The following is a 25,874-nucleotide window of genomic DNA, read 5'->3' on the forward strand; positions in this document are numbered from 1 at the left end:
ATCCCCCCAAAAGATCTCCTGGAATGGTAGCCCTGGCAGTAGGTGGCTGTTTACATACTTGACTAGGATGCTTATCATCCATTGTATAAAAAAAAACCAACTGTACAAAAATTAAACTTTTATTGACTTAGAAAACAACAGGCACAGTGTCTGCCTGTGCAAACACATGCACAGACGAATTAGCCACAACAATGACCATACACATACACCAACAAGCACTATTAAAGAGATGTTTATGATCAGAACTTCCAGGGGAAAATGTCAATGTTTGAAGTATATAGTGCACACATTAATTTGGCACAAAGATAGATATAAGCTGGATACAAATGAACTTTCACAGTACCGTCAGCCACTCCCATCTATAACCAGCTTCAATGGAGCCTTGGTTCACAACATAATGTGCATGTATTGCTAAAGTGCATTCAATGTTCAACGAGACCCAGTGATGTGTCCCAAAGTAGTCTCCAACGCTGCGAGACCCAAAATCATGACAGACATTGGGGAGGTAATCAATATCTATCACTAACACCATCACCATTCTCTTTAGAAATAAAGATAAGGAACCGTTCTTCTTCGTGTCTCCCTGCACAGTGTTAGCAATCATGGCCCATACATTTAGGTAAGCATGTCATACTGTATGTCACCCAAACAAATACTTCTAGGTAATGAACAACCAAAAACTAAATGATGAAAGCAAAATAAAATAAAAGCATAATATTAAATATGCCAGTTTCTCATCATCAAATTAATGTAATCAATACACTGGGGTGGATAAACACTGCTATTAGTTTCTCCAACATATCAATAATAAATATCCGTAGTCGATGGCACACTATACAATCTACATAAAAATAGGTCTCATCTATATATTCAATAACCATTTACAAAACTATGGAAACTAGAACCATGCCCCATGTTACCACAATAAAAGACACAGTGGCTTAATACTTCATAACCGTAATGCTTCATATATGGGCTCATTGTAAAGGAAATTAGTTTACAGGTTGTTCTTAAATGTTATCTATGTAGTCTCTCCAGGACTTTGCCATTTGCCTTCACAAGAACAAGTGCACATTGTTTCAATATTTGCAAAAAAGAAGTATCCCATCATCAGAATCATTTTAGTCTAAAATCATTAACTCAATAACACTTTGCAAATTGCGCTGCATATTATGATACCATTTCCGCAAATTGGTTACAGTACTGATGAGACTGTTGTGCCATGACATTCCTGAATAGCTTTTGGCTGCATTTTCTGGGCCCAGATAAGATTGACTATCATTGATGATTAAAAAGCACATCTGGTTTTATTACATTTCATCACAAATGCACCATTAGCTGTACATGCCATACACAGGGTTTAAATTAGGTTTTGTGAGTGTTGTAAGAATGGCTTTATAGTAATAACTGAAATTGATCAGTCAAACCTCACCCTGTATTTCACAATGCACAATGCTGGTGATTGTCTCAGCTTGAAAGAAAGTTGTATCATAAGTCACTGTCAGAGTAAGAAACATTACATCTGATGCAAACTTCATGAATTAAATATGGCACAAGTCAGAGATGTGCATCTCGGTCTCGGTTGTACTTTCTCAATACTCAAAAGTTTACAGCAGGTTGAGCGTTATCTTAGAGATGCAAGATTTTTACATGTTGGCCAATATCCAATAACCAATTCAGTTTCCAGTAGAGTTGACCTTACACCTTTTGCACATCAACTGCTGAAAATATAGTAATTTGTATTTATACTTAACATTTTGTTGCTTTTATTTGTTCCTTTTGAAAGGTTCCTCAAGAAAACACTGAAGCTGGAGCCTTCAATCATCACAAAAGATTTTTTTCAGCTTCACATTAAAATAAATATCATAAAATAAATTATTAGGTAAAAATATCTGGATTCTTTTGCAGATACACATTTTACAGATTTTTAAGTAAATATTGGTCAATACATATAATGAATGATTAATTGTGCATCCTGTAACCTTATAAAAGTAAGCTGCATTTCCATGAAGAGCAGCAGTAGCTTTTGTTAGCATGTTACTGGAGTTGTAGGAGAAGGGACATGGTAATACTTCGGGTCAACACAGCTATTACGTCAATCTCACATAAACACGCAGAGGAACATTTTCACACACATTGTACATACAAACCATAGACGCAAAGTCACACAGGCACAGAACTTATCACAAATTTTTATCTACCCAAAAACCTCTTTGTCTTCACTTAAGCAGATTTAGACTTATTTGTGCACCAGTGTAGCACACCAAAAACAGCAGCTCTACAAGCTCACAACACGGCATGGTGATGATGCGTCGTGACTCGTGAGCGTGTAGATCTGCCATTTTCTGTGCACGCCACCACCACACAGAACAAAGTACAGTATATCAAGCCCTTTAGTATCCCAGGAGTGCAAGATAATGGTCTATGATATGCGTTCTTTCATAAGTAATTCCATATCCTCTCTCTTACATTGGGAATTTTAAATGATATGCATAATATTGACTTTTATGTTTCCTTCAAGCTGCTGCCGGCATTTCTCTTCAGGACTTGAGGCCCATACGAGCCATAAGCTGCTCGTAGATAGTCCAGGCCATGGCAGCCATCAGAGTTCGCCGTAGAGACCTGGGTACAGCCCCTCGGAAGAACCCACCCAGGCCATTCTCCTGAGGAGGTGTTCAGTATGTTAGAGATGCACAGAGACTTTTTTTCTTTTTCTTTTTGTAATTACCGTACATTTTTAATGTAGGACCCCGTCCCCCATTTATCTGAGTGTAAAAATGGAACCAAATAGATCAATTTCGTTCCATTTGTAGACTCTCAAAGTTACACACCCATACGGGGCCATTTGGAACCCACTCAAGGACACTGAGACCCACTGGTGTAGCAGAGTGTTTCCAGTGAGCCAACATGCACAATAGCAACACCCTCACTCTGTTTGACCAGAATGGAAAAGAGCCTTATTAGTATCATCGGTAACACATGTGAAGGAAGTAGGGAAGGGCCCTTTCTAAAATGGCGTGTGTGCATAGAGCGCATTAGGAACCTGTCAAGACTAGTCTCAACTGTGGCCAGGGCCCAATACTTTAAATTTGAATTTTAATCCCTATCCGAGTGGCTCAGACATGGATTTATTTTCACCTGTGTGAAGTGAGTAGGGATGGAGCCCGAAAATCGGGTCCATTACAAACCCGGTTCGGCATTTATCGAGACCCGAGTATCAATAGGCTTTTGGCTTATTATCGGGTATAGCCGCAGCAGCTGACGTCATGGGCCGCTCACTATATAATAAGGGGCAGGCGTGTAGCATTAAATGATTGATGGTTTTGCCGACGTGCAAATGGGGGACAAAGGCGGCTTACATGCTGTAGTTTGCTACTAACAGAAATTTGCATGCACAAGGGCTGCCAAAGTATGCTATCTTTTGTAGTTTTTATTGTTTTTATTGTCTGTCTGTCCCGCTTTTGTGCCCATATATGGAGCTGAGTGATTTGTGTCACCATGACTCAGCCATAACCATATAAGGAGTCCCCAAAGCAGCTATACGTCCAAAACCCAAATATGTACGAGCTGCGTTCGTTTCCCGCGCTTGCGCGTCTTACTGGTCTATACTGCTATTACATAAACCTGAAGGCAGACGATAGGGGACGAGATTCAGAGCGGGGTAACCAGCTGGTCAGTGGTCACTGTTATAAAGTCAGGTTTCATACTGCGTGGGATCGGGATATAAAATGAGCTATATCGGTATATGAGAATTTGGTCATATCGCCCAGCCCAAATTGTGACAACTTTGACATCTTATCTTTGATCATAGATAAGATTACCTCAGCAAACAGTATCTCAATGAGACACATTTTGATTCATTAAGTATTCAAAAATAAATCCAAATCTGATCCACTCAGTTGGGATTCATTTTTCAACATTTTTAACGATTGGGCCCAGAGGATCTCAGATCTACCGATATGTCTAGTGTAATCTAAATTCAATGTAAGGGCTAGACCAGAGGAGAAACCTTCTGCTAACAAACGCATGCCTACTAGGGTTTAATGCCGGGATCCCGGGATTACGGGCCTCCCGGTTATAGGGCACGCAAATTCCCGACCGAAAATTTCTTCGGGACCCGTCATCCCGGAGGTGTTGTTTTTTCTTGTTAGAAATTACACTAAAGGAGTTTTCACACAGTGCACGTTCTTTCCCCAGCTGATCTATGAGTGCTCAAATGTCCAATCTGAACCCTCCCATCATTTTCAAACATGTTTGATGATATTTATATGGAATTATGGATCACACTGGGCTGTAACGGGGAGTCAGCGGGACCCAACGTAAATGTTGGTGGCACGGGCGGTATTTAAATACCTGCGGGTGGACACGGGCGGTCAAGATAAAATCAGCGGGACTCCGCGAATCCTGCATCCTCCCGCAATTAACCAGATACAGAGCTTATTATACACTTTAGCAAAATAATGAATGTCTGAGGAGAATGTATAATTTCCTGTCTGCGCTGGACAGGCAAAGCACCGAGTCACTCTCTCCAGAACTGTGTTGGACATCTTCAGGCACGCTCCCAAAGCTGCTAGCCTGGCTAATAACCAGACCTAATCAGCCGTTGGCAAAAACAAAAGATTGACAAAGCTGCTGCACTTGTCAATCATTTAGCCTAATCAGTCTCTGTGAGAACTGAGAAGTGTGTTTTACCCATAGAGTATTAAAAGGAGGGTTTTACCGACGAGTTAACTTTCCCCGTGATGGACATTATCACTTCTAAACCCCTTTTGGCTTTTGCCTGCATGTGTGCGTCACTCAGCAGTCAGCAATAACGTGAAACGGAACACAAACAAAGATGAGTATAGGCTACAATTTGTTTTATATAGTAACCACCAGCATGCAGCCTCTCTCTCTCTCTCTAATAATCACTAATCATCAGAGTGCTGTGCTGCGCACTGGCCGTGCTGGCTATTTTAACACCCAATCGGACTTTTCATAAAGTACAAAGCGGGATGATCAAATTTTCTGCAGTGCTCAAAGGGTGAAAGACCTATAGCAAAATGTGAAAGAAAGACGTGAGGTCGTTTATTCCCCCCCCCCCCCGTGCTTCGACAGTCACATTAGTGCAAACTCCTTAAGTGTCACGTTTTCTGAATAGCGTAGTAGGCCTATAACATTATTTTATTGCAGGCTATATGTTCATATTTCGTTCAAATAAAACGTTTTCAACCAAGAAATATCAATTATATTGAACATATGAAGTATCTATACATATAAATGCATTTTGGTGGGCACTTTTTTTCCCTTCTCTTTAGTTTTTTTTCTGACGGGAATTCCCGCGGGAGCCCGGGAAAAGGTCCGCAAATTCCCGGGAATTAAAATGAGCCAAATCCGGGAAAATATTAAACCCTAATGCCTACTGCTTTGAATAACATCTTGATACTGTTCCAATGGGAATGGCAAGACCAGCCGCCGCTGCTGATCTACCACAGATATTTGGTGAACATTAGGGGGAAAAAAAGAATGAGCCCTCACCTTGTAGATGTGGCGTACCGCAGCTGTAGTGTTCCAGTGGTCAGGGCTGACTTGGATGTGGGTCTTCACTACATCTGCAGGTTGGGTGACCAAGGAAGCCAAGACGCCAGCCACCACTCCACAGCTGAAGTTTACCAGCGGAGAATAACTGGATGAACTGACATCTGAAGGACAAACACCAACAGTCACAGCCAAGTTAAAGGCACTTATTACACACCAGGGGCACTGTGTGTGGGATTAAGATGCCCGAAAATATATTTTGTTGCTCCATTTTTCAGGTTTTAGATTTTTTTTCTTCATAAATCAATGCTATTGAACACCCTTTATGTGTTGGTTCTAAAATTTTGGAACCCATGAAATGTATTAAGGAGCACTTCGGACAAAACAACCTAACTCAAACTGGCCAACTCCACCACCTCATCCCCCTCTCATGCAAGTACTTGACAATATATAAAAACACAATACAAATTTACAATTTACAATTTAGGCATTTAGCAGACGCTCTTAATCCAGAGCGATTTACATTAAGCAAGAACAAAAGCATGGGAATACATCACATAAAAGCATTTATCATGAAACATGCGTAAGCTAAGAAAGTAACAGTGGAATATCTATATAATGAAACTATACATATGAACTATACATATATACTACTATGCTATACATATGTACTATGGCGTGCTATGACTATATACAATGTAATTATAGTGCTGTCTACATAACATGCTATAAGTCTGTATCAAATGCTATCTAAGTCTACAGAAATGCTATCTAAGGGGTAGGGTAAGTGCTATGGGCCATGATGGAGTCTGAAAAGGTGGGTTTTCAGACTACGGCGGAAGATTGGGAGTGATGCTGCAGTTCTGACTGCAATGGGAAGTGCATTCCACAGTTTTGGAGCCAGAAGGGAGAAGAGTTTGGGACGCGTGGAGCGTTGTCCAGGCGTTTTTAGTGAGGGTACTTCCAGCTTCCCTGCTGCGTTGGCTGATCTGAGTGCGCGGGAGGGTTTGTAGGGTTCAATCATACTTGCAAGATATGGGGGAGCCATACCTTTGGTTGCTTTGAATGCCAGCATCAGAGTTTTGTATTCTATAACAAATTTGATGAGGCAGTATTGCTTGTTTTAAAAATACTAGATCGGTGCCTTTTGGGCACTGGCCTACTTGGAACGATTCAAGTTGGAAATGAATGCCCCACCCAGTTATTATGGCTGTGTCCCTTTTATGCCCATATATGGAGTTCTTTGTCAGGCATGACCAAATATGGAGTCTATGCAGATGTCAGAACAACATTGTGATGTCAGAACATGCCAGCTCCATATATGGAGATATAGGGGTGATCAAAGGCTTTTGTGCTGGTTCTGGACAACCGGCTATCCGACGGACTCAACACCTGTATTGTGCACAAGATTTATTGCGAACGCAGTGAGCACTTACTATGAGACCTAGCAGATCATGTCTGTCTGTGTGTCCGTGTGTGTCCGTGTGTCCCCCCTTTGTGCCCATGTATGGAGCTGAGTGATTTGTTTGTGATTTATGCAACACACTCCATATTTGGACGTATAGCTGCTTTGGGGACTCCTTATATGGTTATGGCTAAGTTAAAAACGTAACTTAAAAATAACTTAACTTAAATATGTACGAGCTGCGTTCGCTTCCCGCGTTTGCGCGTCTTACTGGTTTTTAAAGTCTATTGCTTGATCTCATTAAGATATTTTAAATTATTGACTGTGGGGAAAAAGACCACCCAACTCCAAAATGTTAATACATTTTTCGAGTAGTGCAGCTGGGGTAGAACACGGAGCGCTCGTTATTAGCACTTTTGGAAAAAATGCAAGTATAGCTTTCTTCCAGGTCCTTCAAACGCCACTGCGCAACTTCTATTGAAATGAATAGTGGGGGCGGGGTTGTCCGCACTCTAGCTTATATATAACTATGGTTGCTAACTTGCTCACCCTGAGGAAGGGACCTCTTGGCTTGGCTGTAGAACATGAAATAGATGCCAGAGAATGGTGCGTCTCGGAGCAGTGTGGCAGTCAGTCCTGAGAAGAGAGCCCTGAGGCCTTCTGTGTTGTAGACACTCCGCATAGCACCTGTCACACTCGTATAATTATACCGGCCACTCTGAAACATATATAACAATGAAATATGCATGTGAGATTAACATAAAAGCGGGAGAAACTTCCAACCTCGTGACACATATACAGCAGCTGAGTGCCAACAATACAAATCAAACAACTACAAGCTGAAATTAAGTATTTGTCCACATCTATCTGATGGAGTAATTCTCTCACCTCAAAGCGAGTTTTGATGACAGTGACAGGGAGCATGGAGACCCCAGCCACTGTCCTGGCCCCAGCCCCAAGCAGAATATCCTGGCCAGCGTTGGGCAGCCGGCCCCGGTCCAGAAATAAGTGCTGCTTTAGGGAGTGTAAACTGCTGAAGTAGATTCCCACACCAGGTATGCAGCGTATTAATGACTAGCAGAGAGAAAGGACAAAGGGTGACATTTCAACCACTGGATATAGACAATACAATTTATGCTCACTACACAATTATTACTACTACTGGTATCACCAAGTGTGGGACCAAGCGATGTGCATCATATACACCAGTGGTTCTCAAATATTGTCAAGGACCCCCATAATTATTAGAATCGATTTTGTACCAGGGACCCCCCATACAAGATTTGTGTTGTTTCACCGTTTCATCTATTAATTGTGTATTGTCATTTTGTATGTGATATGGACCCTGCGTCTGAAATAAACACGTTGCGAGCTTGTAGTTTGGCTATTGATTTACAAATGTAATTAGGGTTACAGTGCCATGTTAACTCATTTTGCTGTGGACCCCCTGGTGCCTTCTCAAGGACCCCTGGCAGTCATCGAACCCCACATTGAGAATCACTGGTAAAATGCTACACAGTAAAATCCTCAGTTTGAATTGAACTCTTAGGGCTGTATTTTGCGTGTCTTAAGTACCAGGTCTTATTCCCTAACTTGAGTAAACTAAAGACCTGGAGGCGTGATCAATACTCTTTGGCCACTCAGAATACCCAAATGGCATTGATCACGCCTCCAGGTCTTTAGTTTACTCAAGTTAGGGAATAAGACCTGGTACTTAAGACACGCAAAATACAGCCCTTAGAGTGTAATGTAACAAAATGGCCCATATTATGGTTACACAGAGATGCCAGAATATTCTGCCGAATATTCGGTTAAAATCAAATTGGGAGACTGCCACGAATATTCCAAAAATCTAATATTCAAACACTCTCTAGGGTTATCATAACATCTGGATAAATGAACACTGGGGATTTTACTTTGTGAAGTGAAACTGGATACTTACTGGAGAAACTCCCTTCCACAGACTGAAAACGTTCTCTGTCCTAATGACGTTGAAGAAGACGGCAAACATCCCCACCTTTGGTGCACTATGGGAGGAGTTGGAAGAATGTTAGAGACAGATCACTCACACACTCACACTCACACACTCACACTCACACACACACACACACTCATTGAGTTGCATTGGTGTGGTCTATACCTTAAAAAATGTTTTGTCCCAACCCTTTGGTGTGGTTTGGGCTTTAGTGTTGGGTGATTAAGTCATCATTATTAGGAAATGTGCCCATATAATCGCATGTGTCTGGTCAATCATACGTACATAACAGTGGTTCTCAACCGTGATTGGATTCCAGGTGATCCCCAACTAACTGATGGAGTTGGTAATCAAATGGATCATTATAGATCTTTAACTATTGAGTGCAACATGAAACCAAATGGACCATTATAGATCTTTAACTCTCTTTAACTCAAGAGTTAAATTATTGTTAAACATCAGCATTACTTAATTTACTTATTTTCCTTGAGACACATTTCAGAGGTAAATGAATTTCCCAGACCTAAACCTTTTAATAATTCTGTTTTCTGGCACAACCAATTGCTAAACGTGGGACATAAGCACAGAAGACTGCAGGCTGCCTGCGGAGATTGTCTGTCTGTCTCTGTGTGTGTGTGTGTGTGTGTGTGTGTGTGTGTGTGTGTGTGTGTGTGTGTGTGTGTGTGTGTGTGTGTGTACTGGGTGGGCACACATGATGTGTACGCATGTGTGCCAGAGAAAACAATATTTAGAACACCATTTCTAAAACACTAAAACACTCAAATATATATTATGTATTTTTTTTTTAATACACAATTTTAAATTAAATGTGTGGATTTTATGAAGCTCATGCATGTCCTGCACACATACCCTGGCTTCCTGTTGTTCTGCAGGGTCTGTAGACGTGTCTTGACCAAATCCAGAGGCTGGAAGAGCAGCGTAGAGCAGGCGCCGCTCAGAGAGCCACTCATGAAGGCTTTGAGAGCTGGATGAGCCTGACAACACAGAAACAGAAAGTGAGTGAGTGAGTGAGTGAGTGGAACCGCCGGTTGCCTTAATATTGTGAGATTTATAGAAGCTTTCAATCCAGAATTGATCAATGTCACCATGGGCCACATACTGTACAAAACAAAAATAAAATTAACAAACTGTACAAAAGGGCACATTATGGTCCAGAGGGCAAAAGGGCAGGTGCTCTAGCACCACCTAGTGTCTATCTGTGTCTATGCCACTGGCATGGAGCCATAAATGAATGGAAAAAATACTAATAAATAATAAGTGAGTGAGACAGTAGGGCAGTGTGGGATCGTGAGTGACAGCTGAGCATATAGTCAGGGGAATGCCTGATTTATACTTTGGCAAGATGGTGTTGCAAGACGAAAAGTATAAATTAACACCTTTTGTGCTAAAGACGTCTCCACGAGTCCTCTCAATAAAAGCAGCAGGTGTATAGGCGTCATTAGGTCCTTTTTAATGATATAAAATGGGATCACTGTAATCCATTTTGGTGCTCTGGTGCTTTGATTAGGCAGTGGTCTGTTATAGAGCTGATCGGTCATCAGTGTTGGGCAGTAACAAGTTACTACTGAAAATCTGTAATATTATTACTTTACCCAGTAACGAGTAGTGTATATTACTCTGCCAAAACAGTAATATCATACCATAGTCCTTTGTAAAAAACAATAGCACATATTACATATTACTCAGGATTTGTTGGCTAGCATGGCTACCGTTTGAAAACCTAAAAAAGTTCAAGAGAGATTGCTGCTTGATATTTTATAGCCTTTTTGTCTGATTGGTGACTCTTATTATTAAAAACAATTGGATTCAGTTTTAAAAGAAGCTGACTAAACATATTCTGTTTTTGTGGGTCGGGGGGACAAAAGTAATATGTACTGTAATATAATATATTACTCGGATTCCAAGTAATAAGTAATCAGGGAGAAAAAAGGTGAAATCCAGACACAAAAAGAGAATCAATATCAATAGAATAACCAAAGACGATACAACAGGAGTAGAGATCATTAAGATTTTCCAAAATGCATATGCGGACTCTACTTATCAAAAGATAGTTTCAAATTTATATGAAGTTCTGCAAAATATGAAAGGAGATAATACTCTGAATATTAAAGCAAGATGGGAAACGGAGGGCAACCTTATTATATCAACAGAAGAATGGGAAAGAATATGCGAGTAGTTTCTTTTGCACTCCAGCTCAGAAAAGACACTACACGCATCAGTCGGACTGTTAGAGACTCTGTGGGGAAACATTGGCGAATCATTTTCATGTATTCTGGAGTTGCCCTTCTGTGGTTCCATTTTGGAGAAGTGTCCACAGTGTCCTGGAAGCAGTCTTTGGTGTTGACATTCCTTTTGATTTTAAAACCATGTATCTTGCAGATCTGGGAGGACTTCTCTTTGCAAAGCAGGATCAGTATCTAATGAGGGTATTGCTGGTGGCATCCAAAAAAGCCTTAACAAAAAAGTGGCTTACAAATGTTATACCAACAATAAATGAATGGATTGATTTAATCTATGGTATATTTATAATGGAAATAATTACATTCAGCTTTAGAGGCCAGGTTGAAGTCTTCACAGATAACTGGTTTAGATGGATTGCTCATATCTTGACAATGAGACCCGATTTTGTTTAAATTATTTTGTTTAACCTGTAGAAGCAGATACTCCTGTTTGAGGTATTTTTGATCATCATTAGAGAAGAGAGACAGTTTTTCCCCCTTGTGTGTATTGTATGTATATTGTCTTGTTTTGTATTGTCAATTGTCAGTCGTTTCGTTTTCATGTTTGTCTAATTAAAATTTAAAAAAAAGTAAATTGGAAAAAAAATAAATAACCAAAGACATAAGCGTGATCAACCATGGTCCCTCCACCTTTCGTCCAACAACGCAAATGTGTATGGAAACACGGTTGTATGAAGGCAGGCAGGATGCTGTAATGATGACACATAATCCAGTGAAGATGATACAGATGTGCAGAGACAGTCAGCAAACAATGTTAGCGACACACATACACACGCACGCACACAGCAGCATGCCTTATGGACAAACCGTGTGCATGGGCGCGAGACAAGACATAAACATGGACAGACAGAGAGGCAGTGCTAAATATAGCTGGAGTCAGACTCGCAAAAAGAGACAATCATACAGTGATTGTTGATGGCAACAACAATGAGCACAAATACAGCAGTCCATGAATCCATTTTGCGTAATGATTATACAAAGTATCGTGCATATACTATTGTGTGTAGGCGAGACACGCCAGTCCTGTTACTGTTACTGTCTCTCTCTCTCTCTCTCTCTCTCTCTCTCTCTCTCTCTCTCTCTCTCTCTCTCTCTCTCTCTCTCACACACACACACACACACACACACAGGTCTATAATACAACATTAAATTAATAAATTAATTTGAACACATATCCATCTCCCCTACCTTCCCTAAACAGCCACAAGTTCTGACTGAAGGATCCTGTTTTGCTTGCATCTCGCCCTCTTCGCTACAGAGTATATTATAGAATAACCCTCAACCTTTGAGCTCTCTCCCTTCCTCCTCTCTGTCGACACAGAATGGCTTTCTCCTCCCTCCCCCTTCTGCAGTCAAAGCAGAGGCTTTGCCACAGGGTGGCTTTTTTCTATTGGTTTCCATTGCTATCTGAAGCAATGGATCACAACTGAATTTAGCTCTTGCCCCCATAAAATGTAAATGGCTGATTCTGCCTTTGTATAATTGGCTGGTGGTGGGTATGCACTATGCAGTGCATCAGTAAATCTGGACAGAATTGTGTGGTTCTAGAAGTGTCTATTCCGGACATCGAGAGGCCTCGATCACGGCTGAACCATTGTAACGGAAATCTCAAACAACATCCGATATGCTTACTATTCAGCTATTTTAACTTATTATGTGCCAGGTCTGTCTGTTGAAAATCTTCTGAGGTAATTGGTAAACAATAAAAAATAGAAATAAATATTTCTTTCAAGATTACCTTTTCTATTACACATTTCAGTAGATACAATAGTGAAAGTAGCCACTGAGAAATTATTTTCTAAACGGATTCCTTCAAAACAAATGTCCAAGTTTCCTTCACCCTGACCTCTAGACCCAATCCTTTGTCTAACAGGCTGATAGTTTGGAATACAATTTCAGAATTATTAATGAAGAAAGCTGTTTCATTTCAGTTTTTTTGCAATGTCTTTAGTGGGGAGGGAAAATATTTTCTGAAAAACCTATGTTGCTATATCAGTGGTGCTCAAACTTTTTCATGTCAAGGACCCCCACATCTCAAAATATTTCGTTCCATGGACCTCAAGAAACAAAGACTTGAGATAGAAATGTCCGCTTTAAAGAACATAAAGTATATATATGCAAAGAACTGCACAAATAGAACATATATTAAAAGATTTGCACACATTTTCAGTTTGTTTTTTGAAAAACAGCAGCTCTACAAGCTCATATTGTGGCATGAAGTGACGCGTTTTGAATAGACAAAGTATAAAATAATGACTAAAGTGGTTCAAATTGAAAATGTCACAGATGCTTTCTCAATCATAGAATGATTATGAAACAATTAAACGCTACTTACCGTTGCCAACTCCATTATTTAGGTGGATGCTGGGGCCCGGGGGTGCACGCTGTGGTGTGGAGGATGCGTCCTGTGACTGTGCAGTTTTTGAACCGGTAGTTTTCAACGGCAACTGCAATTGTGGAAAAGACATTTCCTCAGTGAGAGAATGATTAATTACAACTAAATGTCTTGATGATTTATTTGATACAACATAAAAACAGATAACAATAATACCAGTAAGACGCTTGAGGGCGACGTCGCCCTAATAGGCGAGGTCGCTTCTCCCGGGCTCTGGACAGGGTCCCTGCCCACTGCCCCACCCTGGGCAAGACCTACGGTCCTACGCTGTAAAGGCTATCATTTGTTTGTCAAGTTGCGGGATTTTAGCGGAAGTAATAGTATCGCCCAAGGAAATGACGTTGATGTTTTACAAATCAGTTTACATTCTCCGCGAATGAAACAAGTGTTGCAATTGGTCGGGAAAATATCGTATCCGGGGGAAATACATCTGAGGATACATCCGCCGATAGCTTCTCTGCCTTACGTTGTGACCAGGCTTTTCTTTTCGCAGATTAGTAAGCCTGGGACCGAGGCTACCACTGCCCAGGTTCCATATATGGAGCTGGCCTGTTCTGACATCATAACACTGTGCATGCCTCAGCCTGACACAGAACTCCATATATAGGAATAAAGGGAGAGAGATACAGAAATCTGAATCTCATATGGGCATAAAAGGGACACAGACAGATGGGTGGATCGGGTACTCTGGCACGGGTACAACGGGTACTGCATAGCCAGGTGGGGCATGGATCTCCAACTCCCATCGTATGATCCAGTCATACAATATTAAAATAATACTTAATTAATAATAAATCAATAATTATACAGGAATATAAAATTAATTTACATTACAGGTTTCTAACTATTATAGTTGACAACACAAGGTCTGTGGTCCCCCGGAGGTCCTTCCTTGAGGGGGTTTGACCAATTGGATCGTCCATTTAGGCTGTATACTGTACAGTGATTCTTAAAGCGGAGTCCGTGGTCCTTGAGGGGGGTTTCCAGGGGGTCCCCAGCTAAATTGTTGATAGTTAGGAACCAAATTAACAGTTATGCACGGACACTCTCAGAGTTAAGTTGGTCTGTGGCCTAGTAATTATGCAGGACCACTGCAGTAGGTGAACACTGACCAGAGGACCTAGAACAGGTTCTCAACATGGAGTCAGTCACAGGGGTCCTTGGGAGGCGGAGCACCTTTCCCAGCTATATGATTGAATAGGAACCAATTGGACCACTGTAGATCTGTAAAAAGCTGAAGGGGGGGGGGGGGGGGTTGCTGCCCTACATGCCAGCATCCGGCATAAAGGGCAGTAAGTAAGTACATCTCGACCATATTACTCTATGGTACCGACCTCGGCGACCTGTAACAGCTGTACGCTAGCTGTCATGCTGGGCTGCAGACATACAGCCTCATCTTGATTATTTACCTGACTTTGAGAGCCGCAGCAAACGGTGGTTCATGTGATGGTCACTCCTTTGGGGATGAAGAGCATCATTCTGTTGTTGAACACCGAAGCAAAGTCTTTATTCAATTGACGTTAAATAAATAAAGACGCCGTTTACTCGTCGTTAGGCCAGATGAAAACTTGATGTCTTTAGCCTCGGAAGCTAACTAGCCATCACATTAGCCACTTTAGCCATGGTTCCTGACTTCCAGCGTTTGACAGCGGTGCGCTTAAATTATGTTAATAACAGAATATAATATTTAACACGGTCTTGCGAACGCCTTCTTTCTTGTCTTGTTTTCCGGCGTTGACTTGGTATAACGCTCAACAAAGACATTAATATATCATCATTCTGTACTGGTACAGCAACTGGCAGTCTGGCACTGATGGTGCTGTGTGATAAACTCCGCCCAAAGTCCCGCCCACCGCACGTGTTTCAGAGTCTGTCAGTTGGTTATATTATATTATTGCTTCATTTTGGTGTGTGTGTGTGTGTGTGTGTGTGTGTGTGTGTGTGTGTGCGTGTGTGTGTGTGTGTGTGTGTGTGTGTGTGGTTGGTTGGGGCAGTCGGGTGGTTGGGGGGCTAAAAAGCCTTAAAAAAATGAAGCCTCGCATAACATGATCTTACAAATACTTGTATTGCTGCTATCGATTATTTATTAATTGTACATCTTTATGTCTTGATGAATTGAACTCTGAACACAGTAGAGGACCACAATGTAAACAAGCCCTCATGGTTTTTTGTGTTCCCTTTAGCATTATTGTAACTGTACCTCTATACTTTTTGCAAACTGCTAATCAAGTATTCATTCAATTTAACCCAACTGAAGTCCAGTAGTGTTTAGAATTGTTACATGAATCATGATCATGTCATCAAATGACGTTTTAAAACATTTTGAGACAATTTGTATCCTGTCATGTCATTGTATCCTGTCAGTGTCATCATGTCATCACTGTGCATGCTGTGGCGTACCTTCTCAAAGTGGGGTCCGGGGACCCCCAAGGGTCATTGGGGGGTTACAGGGGGTCCACAGCAAAAGTTGCTAGAATTCACAAAATGTGCATAGAGGTCTTTTTTTCATGTAACTATGAAAGTTAATGTTTGGATGATGTTGGCCATCGCGCCTCATAAATCTGCTTTGGAACATTATATTACAGCCGGTAGGCCTATATTATCACCACAAGATGGAGCTCTTCTTTATGTTATAGCCTATAGGCCTATATGAACCTGCCTTCTGGTCTTGATCATAGACTGTAAAAAATGTATTGATTTGCAAAAGGCAACAGATTGTTATTTTTTTATCAAAACAGTGCCTGATTGCTTTGTATTGGTTTGGACTTTTCCAAACTCCCCAGTTAGTCCTAAATAAATAACCATCTGAAATCTAATCACAAAATATGGGGTTTTACTGAGTTTTACTGCTTTGTAATTAGGCTAATTATTTCCACAAAAGTCATGCTGCAATGATAGGCCAGCCGCCATATAATCATTGAATCAATGATAGGCCAGCCGCCATATAATCGTAATGTCTTAACAAAACACGAGGAAGAAGAGAAGCACACATCGCATTTCTTTGTGGTAGGCTATATGCATGGGGCATCATGGGGACATTCATATTTCATATTTTATATATTTCATAGGCCTATAGGCAAAGTCTCCAAAGCGTCGCTGGTCACAGTAATTAATGTTGTTATTAGATAACAAAATTACTTTAGTGCATGATGTATCATAGTCTATATAACAACGCTTATATCTGAAATAGTCAGAGCAAATTGGCCAATGAAATTGTATATCCAAAAGCCTGTTGTTCAAATGATAGACATGGGCTAAAAAACGACGCTCAAGTGTCCATCCCACATGGCAACCCTTGGCTAAGTTGGCTTTCAGCAAAGCCTAATTGTTCTCCCTATATCTTGCCATCACTTAATTAATGATCCCTACCTGCAGACTGCAGTGGATGTCGTTATTGTTCACTGCTGCCTGTATAGCCTATATGGCAGGCTATCACCCTTCAAGATGAGCTGACCTCAAGCTGTGCAAACTCCGTCCTTCACTTCGCGCTACGCGGGGAGGGATAGTGAGAGTGAGAGAGAGTCGAGAGAGAGAGAGAGAGAGAGGGGGGGGGGGGAGTGTGAGAAAGAGAGAAAGGAACAGGGTGAATGAGAAAGACGGGTAGAGGAGTGGAACTGCCATAAGTAGACTAGTGGCTCTTATATTCAGCCGTAGTGTTTTTGCGCAGGAGGATTCAAGGAACAAACAAGAAAACAAGAGAGGACCTGTGAATGACTGGCGTCTAATAATTACAACACATGCCGATATTTTTGACATTTCAGCACTCTTGATTTTTATTTTTATTTTGAGGTATAGTGTGCTTAATGGGATTATTCCCCCTTTTAAAACATGAATCTGTTCACTGGTTGAATTGGTTGAGCATTTTGTGAACCTGTCCTATAGGCTATCAATTAAAACATGTATTGCAGTAGGTCTCAATTAATTGTAGGATAGGCATATATATTTACACATTTGGAATCTTATTTGGATTTGAATGCCATGCCAAATCAAAGGCTATAGCCTACGTTTTCATAATTGGTCTTTCCTTTGTGCGTGTATGTGGCAAACTTCATTAGGCTATCATTAGGCTCTTTCCGTGGCTTATTTTTTTATATATATATTTTTTATATTTTTCAGGGATTTTAAGGAGCAAAGGAATAATGACGCTAAGGATTTTGGAGTGCGCTCTGGCCACTCTGGTGACCGTGCTGTCCGTGGTGGTGTGCCGGCACGGCGCACACGGCGGACCGTACGGCATGAGCATGTTCGCGGCGCAGACCTCGCCGCCGGACCCGTGCTACGACGAGAACGGCAACCCGCGGCGCTGCATCCCCGACTTCGTCAACTCGGCGTTCGGGAAGGAGGTGCGCGTCTCCAGCACGTGCGGCGGCAAGGCGCCGAGCCGCTACTGCGTGGTCACGGAGAAGGGCGACGAGCGCCACAGGACATGCCACACGTGCGACGCCTCGGACCCGCGGCGGTACCACCCGCCCGCCTACCTCACGGACCTCAACAACCCGCACAACCTGACGTGCTGGCGCTCCGAGAACTTCGTGCAGCATCCGCAGAACGTCACGCTGACGCTGTCGCTGGGCAAGAAGTTCGAGGTGACCTACGTGTCGCTGCAGTTCTGCTCGCCGCGGCCCGAGTCCATGGCCATCTTCAAGTCCATGGACTACGGCAAGACGTGGGTGCCCTTCCAGTACTACTCGACCCAGTGCCGCAAGATGTACAACCGGCCGTCGCGCGCCTCCATCACCAAGCAGAACGAGCAGGAGGCCATCTGCACGGACTCGCACACGGACATGCACCCGCTGTCCGGCGGCCTCATCGCCTTCAGCACGCTGGACGGCCGGCCCTCGGCGCACGACTTCGACAACTCGCCCGTGCTGCAGGACTGGGTGACCGCCACCGACATCAGGGTGACGTTCAGCCGCCTGCACACGTTCGGCGACGAGAACGAGGACGACTTCACGGAGCTGGCGCGGGACTCGTACTTCTACGCGGCGTCCGACCTGCAGGTGGGCGGCCGGTGCAAGTGCAACGGGCACGCGTCGCGCTGCGTCAAGGACCGCGACGGGAGCCTGGTGTGCGAGTGCAAGCACAACACGGCGGGGCCGGAGTGCGACAGGTGCAAGCCCTTCCACTACGACCGGCCGTGGCAGCGCGCCACGGCCAGGGAGGCCAACGAGTGTGTCGGTGAGTCTTTCTTTTTCTTTTTCCAAACTATAAAAAAGTCATCTCTGTTTCAGATCCTCCGAATCAATCATGTTGTTCTTTGTTTGGATGCTGACACACTGACATGCAGGCAGCAGTGTCATATTGCCTTTTAAAGAAAGGTAGGCCTATAGCCTACATATAGGCTTAATTATGTTTTGGCTCATCAAAATATTATTTTGAAACGAACATATACTGAAAATAGCCCAGGCCTCAAAACAGGCTGAATTAGAATGGAAGTTATAGCAATTTAAAAGTATGTCTACACAATTTTTATTATATTATTATAGTTTTCTTAATCCGAAAATATATATTTTTAAGGAAAAATAACCGATTATTTTTTTCGTTTGGATATATGAACGATGAACATCACTACCAAAACCCCCTTTATCTTGCACGTCGTCCACAAGCTACAACTTTTTGTTTAGGTCGCTTGCATGCAACATGAATTTGCAATTTAAAAGCCATAAGTCCATTTAGCCCGTCCATTTAAACCACCTCAAAGGGCCCACTGAGCCTAATCATTTACTGAAATATTTCTCATGGCTAAACTTTACCACTGCAATAAAGTGATACACTTTAATTCATATGAAAACCTCTATAACAAGCCCACCACAGTGGTAATTGAAAGCAGATTTTCTTCTCCACATAATTATTTACCAGATCAAAGTCAGTTGGGCTATTGGTAAAAATGATTTATCAAAATAGTAGTCTAAAATACTATTTTGTACTGCAATTATGGATTATGATTTATATGATTTCTGGTGACTTTAAAAGGCAGCCTATTAAATCTGAAATCATATAGAGAATGACTTTAATATTTATTATTTAATTGAGTAGGCCTATATCATTATAGGATTGTTAAAACATCACTCATTCAGAATTGTTCAGTATACTGCAGCTCAATAGCAAATGCATAGAAGAAAACGGCAATTTATTTATTTACATTCCAAAACAAGACCAAGGAAACCACTGATTATTTTAAATATAACTGTATGAAACATAGTTTGCTCTCCCAAAATAAATCAAGTTTCAGAAAAAGCTGATGTGTGACAAACAACTATAGATGTTATGTGTTCTCCTTCTGAACATGATAGCAGCAAAGGATCAAAGCTACAGTAGTTTCAGTAGTTGTCTTTTATTATAGGCTGGCACAGGGATGTATCTAGATTACACTATAATCCTGGTTTACTCGCCAGACATGTTAGTTTCAAAGCGGCAGGTGCAGTAAAGATAAGGTGACATTATAGATGAGAGCCGAGACAGAGATGGGAACTGTAGTCTTGTCTTCAGTGTGAAAAGAGCGAATGAGTCGAATGAAAGAAATTACCAAAAAGTCCCAAACTGTGTTGTTGCAATTCATAATGTATGTCTGTATGTTCTCCAGCCTAGAAAACGGTTTGCAATGTTGGCACTTAATCATTCATTTACTGTATGAGCTTGTGGCTAAAGGCTTGGACTGGTTGTGTAATTTCTGAAACTTATCCTGAAGTAGTACTTATACAAGTATGCTATACAGTAGTATAGTATAGTCCTCCTTTTGCACAGCTGTATTCATCATTCCTCTCAATCATGAGCATATCACAACAACTTAGGATAAGATCAGATCCATTTGAATAAGCTAATGTATGAGGTGCTGGCAGTGTGGAGGAGGAGTTAAGAGAGGAAGAAGAGGAGAATGAGGGATGGTGATGAAAGAAGATTGAAAGTAACATTTCAGAGGTCCCCATAATCACAGACAGACACAGTTGACCGGCAGTATGACAAACCAATTCAAATCCCACTGTCTGTATTTTCCATTCCGCAAGAGGCCTGCAAGGGAAAGAGTCTCCATATTGTTTGACAGTCACCCGTGACACATGTCAGGTATTTAGACACATGGCAGGTGTTTAAAAGGTTTTTGTTTGCTGGTTTTGTGCATTTTCTAAAAGCTCAGAGACATTCTCGGTGGCAGAGGTGAGCACACCGTCACTGTTAGATCAACAACACGTAGCCTTGTGGAAAGGTCTACGGCTACGCACTGAATTACTATAGCATCTGCTGGTGAAGAACGCTCTCTGGCGGAAGATCATCACATCTTATAGAAAACAAGACATTAAGCCACGGCAGAGGTTGAGATACTCCTGTCTTTTTTCTCTTGAACACGGAAACATTTCCCTGCTCTGTCAATGATGGTCTTGTCCAACCATACTGTTGTTGTCATCTCTACGAAGCAGTCCTTTATCCATTTGTGTCCATTTATGTTTTACATTTATGTTTTTAACACAAGACTACAATTTTCAATTGCATACATTTACAAGGTCAAGATAACAGAGACAACACATTTATGTCCCTGCAATGTTCATGCAATGGATTGGACAAAACAGCACAATTTCAAAACATATTTAGTATTTGACACATTCTGAGATTAAATCCTACAGCCAGTGAATATTTTACTGCAACCTGTTTGGCTTAAAATCCAAACATCTGCCCATCTCACACATGCACGCATGCACGCACACACAGTACAAGTCGCCCTTTAGTTTCTAAAGTGGGAATAACAGAAATATACTGTGTACAGTGCTGGAAAAGCAAGAAGGCCCTCATGATAGGAAGGAATTGTTACCCACTTTATTTTCGAACGGCGTAATACATGTATAATATGTCTCGCGCCAGAGCCACAAAGGGTCGTCACTCACTGCATCCATCATGTTGTCAGCAAGGCAGGCCCTTTAGTAACACATTCCTCAGGGCTGTTTTTCTGCACACTGCACCCACACTATCGCACAGGCTATGGAAATGTGTGTGTGTGTGTGTGTGTGTGTGTGTGTGTGTGTGTGTGTGTGTGTGTGACTGTGTGTGTGTGTGTGTGTGTGTGTGTGTGCGTGCATGCGTGCGTGCGTGGGTGGGTGGGTGTGCATGCAGTGCATGTTTATGCTTAGATTCAATCATGGAAATTAGAAAGTTCTGCGGGTCTGCTTGTTAAAGCAACTGCTGCCTCTCAAATAGGAGAAGAAAGCACTACCTCACACACATCTCCGTGCACCTCTGCGTAGCTCTGTGGTGCACATGTCCAGATCTCAAAGGTGCGTGTTGCAACCTGCCCAAAGTGACCGTGCTCACTGGACTACATCCCCATAAGGATGCAGTTAGCAGAAAATGTGGTACATTTCTGTGAACAATAAATAACTTGGCGGCATATGGGTTAGAACTGACGCAAGGCTGTGGAATACAGGGATATGAGTGTTCGATCCCACCGAAATGAGGGAGGGGGTCAAATACACAGGTCTTTCTTTCTTGAAGTGCACTTTGCTGATTACTTCCATCCGGATCTTAAAAGACCTTCATGTGATCCTGAGTCTGTATTCCAATCCATTTGGGATATTGATTCCCCCTATAGGCCGCAGCACAGGAGAGCTTCTAAAGCAATGAGTTCAGTGGCCGGTAGTATATAGGTGTAGTTATCTCGACATCAATTCAAAAGAGACCAGAGCCAAAATCAAGCTGTGGGCAATTAAACACTTTGGAGAATAAAGGATGCATATTTGGCTTCTGAGAATGCTCGTGTAAGTCTCTCAGTCAGTTGTATAGGACGGGTGATGCTCATCCTCACATCTTCCACTCAGCTCAGAGTGACACTTTAGCTAAGTGAAGGTGTCATCGTCTCAGCTAATCAGCGGTGAGAAAAAGGCTGGAGAGAATCCACTGTCTGGCAGGCAAATTCAACACATGCTTTTAACATAAATGAAACGCCAAGGCTTACTGTATGACCTTTTTTCCCTTTTCTTTTCTTTTTAGCAAATATATAACCCACGCTACCAGGTTCCTTCACATCTATGTTAGGAAGGGGTATGTGTTTTGAATAATTCAGGAATATTATCGAGACAGCTTGAAGGCATGCAGAATGAAGGGAATGACAGACAGACGACGCACCATTAGAGAAGGAGAAGGGAAATATAGAGAGAGTCGACAAAAGCATCTCTCTAATAATTGAGAGTTAATAATTGAGAGCCTTGAAGTGAGTGATGATGATAAACTGTGCTAGAGAGTAATAAAGGACGGATTAGAGTGACATATCCACGGTCTGTGAGCCAGCAGAGTGATTTAAAGACTGCAAGCTTTTTAGAATCTTCTCTTTTTCCAAGCACTTATTATCGGGGCGGTGAGTAAATGGGAATGTACAGGCAAATGTACAGGTCTTTTTTTCCTTACGTAAATCCAGTACCAGGATTACAAGAATCACGCTGGCAGGCAAGGTCACAGATATGGTTTACATCAGTGACTTGTTAGAGATACTCTCTGTCTCTTGGACCATTCCAGTGGTGTAAAGTAACTAATTACATTTACTCAAGTACTGTTCTTAGTACAATTTTGAGGTAGCCTACTTTTACTTTACCTGAGTATGTCCATTTTTCAATACTTTTACTGTCTACTACAGTAGTCCACCACTACATCTTATACATGTTATTGTCAGGGAGGTGTCTCTGTATCGTTTGCGACAGTCAGTCACTCATATATGATACTGTTTGTAGCAAAATTGTAACTAATTAATAATTCAGTAGCAGTAACAATAGAGTTTTCTCACAGTCAGTTGATTCTTCATATCCATATGAGTGAAACGGCCGGGATGACATCTTTTTCAAACACAGTTATTATATGAGGCGATCTAAAATCCCCCTATGGGAATTACAATGCAAATAAAAAGTACATATTTGCGCCCTCTACCGATATTGACGTCAGACTTTGGTGCTCTATTTCGTCAACAAATACAAACTAGACTAAAATGTTAGGAAGGGACTAGTCGGACAAGAGATCCAGTAAAGTCATTTTACACTGCATGCTGAAACTAGCCAATCTACAAGCTCACAACATGTGAGCTTGTAGATTGGCTGTAAGTGTAAAGTGTAAGTGTAAAATCAGCCAAGGCCCGCCAAAATACATTTTTAGTCGACTTAGATTTAGTCGACTAAAATTATCCTATTTAGTCGACTAAAACTAGACTAACACAAAAACATTCCAGGTGACTAAAATGTGACTAAGACTAAACTATTCAGAAGACTATGACTAAAACTAAAATTGAAATGTGCTGCCATGAACAACACTGATCTGCACTCACTTGGAGGAAAAAAATGATTGTGTGTGGCGTTGCTGTTGTTTCTATTTGTTTTCAGTTTTCTGACTGCCATATATCTTAAGACACTTCAGAGATATTCCATGGAGGATCCCCTCCCAGTCAGATCCGCACTGATAGCTGTCAAGATGCCTCGCTACCTGCGTGACACACAGAGATGACCAAGGGTCTGGTTAATGATTGAGCCGATTGCCAAGAACCTTTATAAACACCGGCATCCTTCATCTTCAAAGACACGGGCCGCTTCATTGGCGGTCTACAGTGCAGGTCTAGTCATGGCAAACACAGTCAGAAACAAGTGGAAATGCATCGGCGGAGTAGTGTTGCACTTTAGACTGCTTTGTAAGTGCCCCCCCTCCTGTCCCTCTCGACAGCACACATACACCTGTATGCATGCGCAGTATGTGCGGGTTGCGCACGCTTGCCCACACAGAAACAGACAGAAACAGAAACAGACAGTCTACTGCCTGGCCCTATAACCCCAACCTGAAGTTTTTCCAAATTGTAAATTATTTGTTGTTGTGAGGATCAGGAAAATAGTCCTCACAATGTCTATTTCTCTAATACAAGTCCACACATGTGTGCAGGCAGGCAGGCGCGCGCGCACGCATGCACGCATGCACTCACACACGCTCGCTCACACACACACACACACACACACACACACACACACACACACACACACACACACACACACACACACAAACACTACAAAGCATGTATCGCGTACTGCAGGTCTGTAGCCGGCAGTTCAAACGGGGGAATGGCCTTTTCTCCCGTAGCAAGAATCTGGTTCTCTGCACTCTCTTATCAGTGTTTATGACTCGTTCTGTAAACCACTGCAAAAATAAGTCAATCACGGTCCAGACGATCAGCCGGCACTTCTATTTTAGTATCTGAAATCTGCTCGATCCTGTCAAACACACTCAAACATGGCCACTGAGCCAGCACATATTGTAAGCACGGCTGATAGCTTACAGTATATCAAGGGCTGTAATCAGCCACAAAGAAACAGAGAGCCAAAAATGATTACTATAGACTAGAGTATCTAGACACACACACACATACACACGCATAGACGCACGGACGCACGCACATAGTGAGGAGTTAGAAGTTACTGATTATGACATGGCCCAGACCTTCTCCTTACTAGCGTGTGTGGAATCATAAAGTAAAGAGTGTCTATGCATGTGTACAGTATCTGCGCACACATCTGTGTGTGTGTGTGTGTGTGTGTGTGTGTGTGTGTGTGTGTGTGTGTGTGTGTGTGTGTGTGTGTGTGTGTATACAGTGAGTACAGTATGTGTGTGAGCACACATGTGCAGCAGGAGGAATAATGTTGCCATGGACAGCTGCAGAAAACGGATAAAATCGACCCCTGTCGGAAAAAACCTTTACGGACAAAATATTCGGCAGCGGTGTGCAAGCGTGATTGACATAAAGTGAGGTTGATTTGTTTTACGTCCTCCGAAATTCGCTCCGATATTCGGCTGGAAAAACACCTTTAGAAGCAGAACATTCAGTGTGAGGCCAGGGCTACCAGAGTTTGACAGCCTGGTCTGGTCTGGTGGGCATCTGGGTGTCGTTTAGGGCAGCTGGTGGGCCATTGACTCAGTCAACAATCCACACACATGCGAAATGATTGTGTTGAAATGTGAGGTTGCCTACTTGTATTTTACTAATGGTGTCGCTGTGGTTCTCATTGTTCTTTATAAGCGTGTACTCGTATCTCCTCCTCATCACACACATGGAGGACACATTGATGGTCAGGAGTACACATTAAGCCAATTTATTGATGGACAGAGGGCCGCGTGGTTAAGGCGTGTACCACATATGGGCTCCACAGGGTGTTCCGGGTTCGATTCCTGAGCCTGGAAGCGGATTTGCTGCATATCACTACCCGACTCTCTCCCATTTTCTTGTCTTTCAAATAAAGGCAAGAACCCCCCAATATTAAAAAAGGAATGACATGACTAAGAATAGACACACAGACACACATTTCATAAATCATATAC

General features: G+C 42.1%; 2 protein-coding genes across 3 annotated transcripts in view; one reads left to right on the plus strand and one right to left on the minus strand.

Moving 5' to 3' along the window:
* Positions 1-103: 103 nt before the first annotated feature.
* LOC308311520 (mitochondrial glycine transporter B-like) lies at positions 104-15,375 on the minus strand. The gene is made up of 8 exons (XM_080758241.1): positions 14,963-15,375; positions 13,494-13,605; positions 9,768-9,892; positions 8,865-8,949; positions 7,811-7,996; positions 7,472-7,640; positions 5,518-5,681; positions 104-2,663 (listed from the first exon to the last, which is right to left on the minus strand). The coding sequence occupies exons 2-8, from the start codon at positions 13,506-13,508 to the stop codon at positions 2,541-2,543; spliced, it is 867 nt and encodes a 288-aa protein (XP_080614367.1). The 5' UTR covers positions 13,509-13,605; positions 14,963-15,375; the 3' UTR covers positions 104-2,540.
* Positions 15,376-17,154: 1,779 nt separating this feature from the next.
* LOC308312916 (netrin-1) overlaps positions 17,155-25,874 on the plus strand; it is a 78,637-nt gene continuing 69,917 nt past the window's right edge. For both annotated transcript variants that reach the window (XM_080759703.1, XM_080759704.1), the window contains exon 1: positions 17,155-18,731. In XM_080759703.1, coding sequence (XP_080615829.1) covers positions 17,693-18,731 — 1,039 coding nt within the window. In that variant the 5' untranslated portion in view covers positions 17,155-17,692. The remainder of the gene's footprint in view (positions 18,732-25,874) is intronic.

This window comes from Protomyctophum bolini (assembly GCF_963924005.1).
Source record: "Protomyctophum bolini genome assembly, chromosome: 3".
Classification (NCBI taxonomy): Eukaryota; Metazoa; Chordata; class Actinopteri; order Myctophiformes; family Myctophidae; genus Protomyctophum; species Protomyctophum bolini.

Bases quoted from the DNA above. Each gene is read 5' to 3' on its own strand.
- LOC308311520 (XM_080758241.1), bottom strand. The intron at 5,682-7,471 runs GTGAGCAAGTTA...TTTGTCCTTCAG, and splicing joins CAAGAGGTCCCTTCCTCAGG to ATGTCAGTTCATCCAGTTAT. The intron at 2,664-5,517 runs GTGAGGGCTCAT...ACACCTCCTCAG, and splicing joins CGGTACGCCACATCTACAAG to GAGAATGGCCTGGGTGGGTT.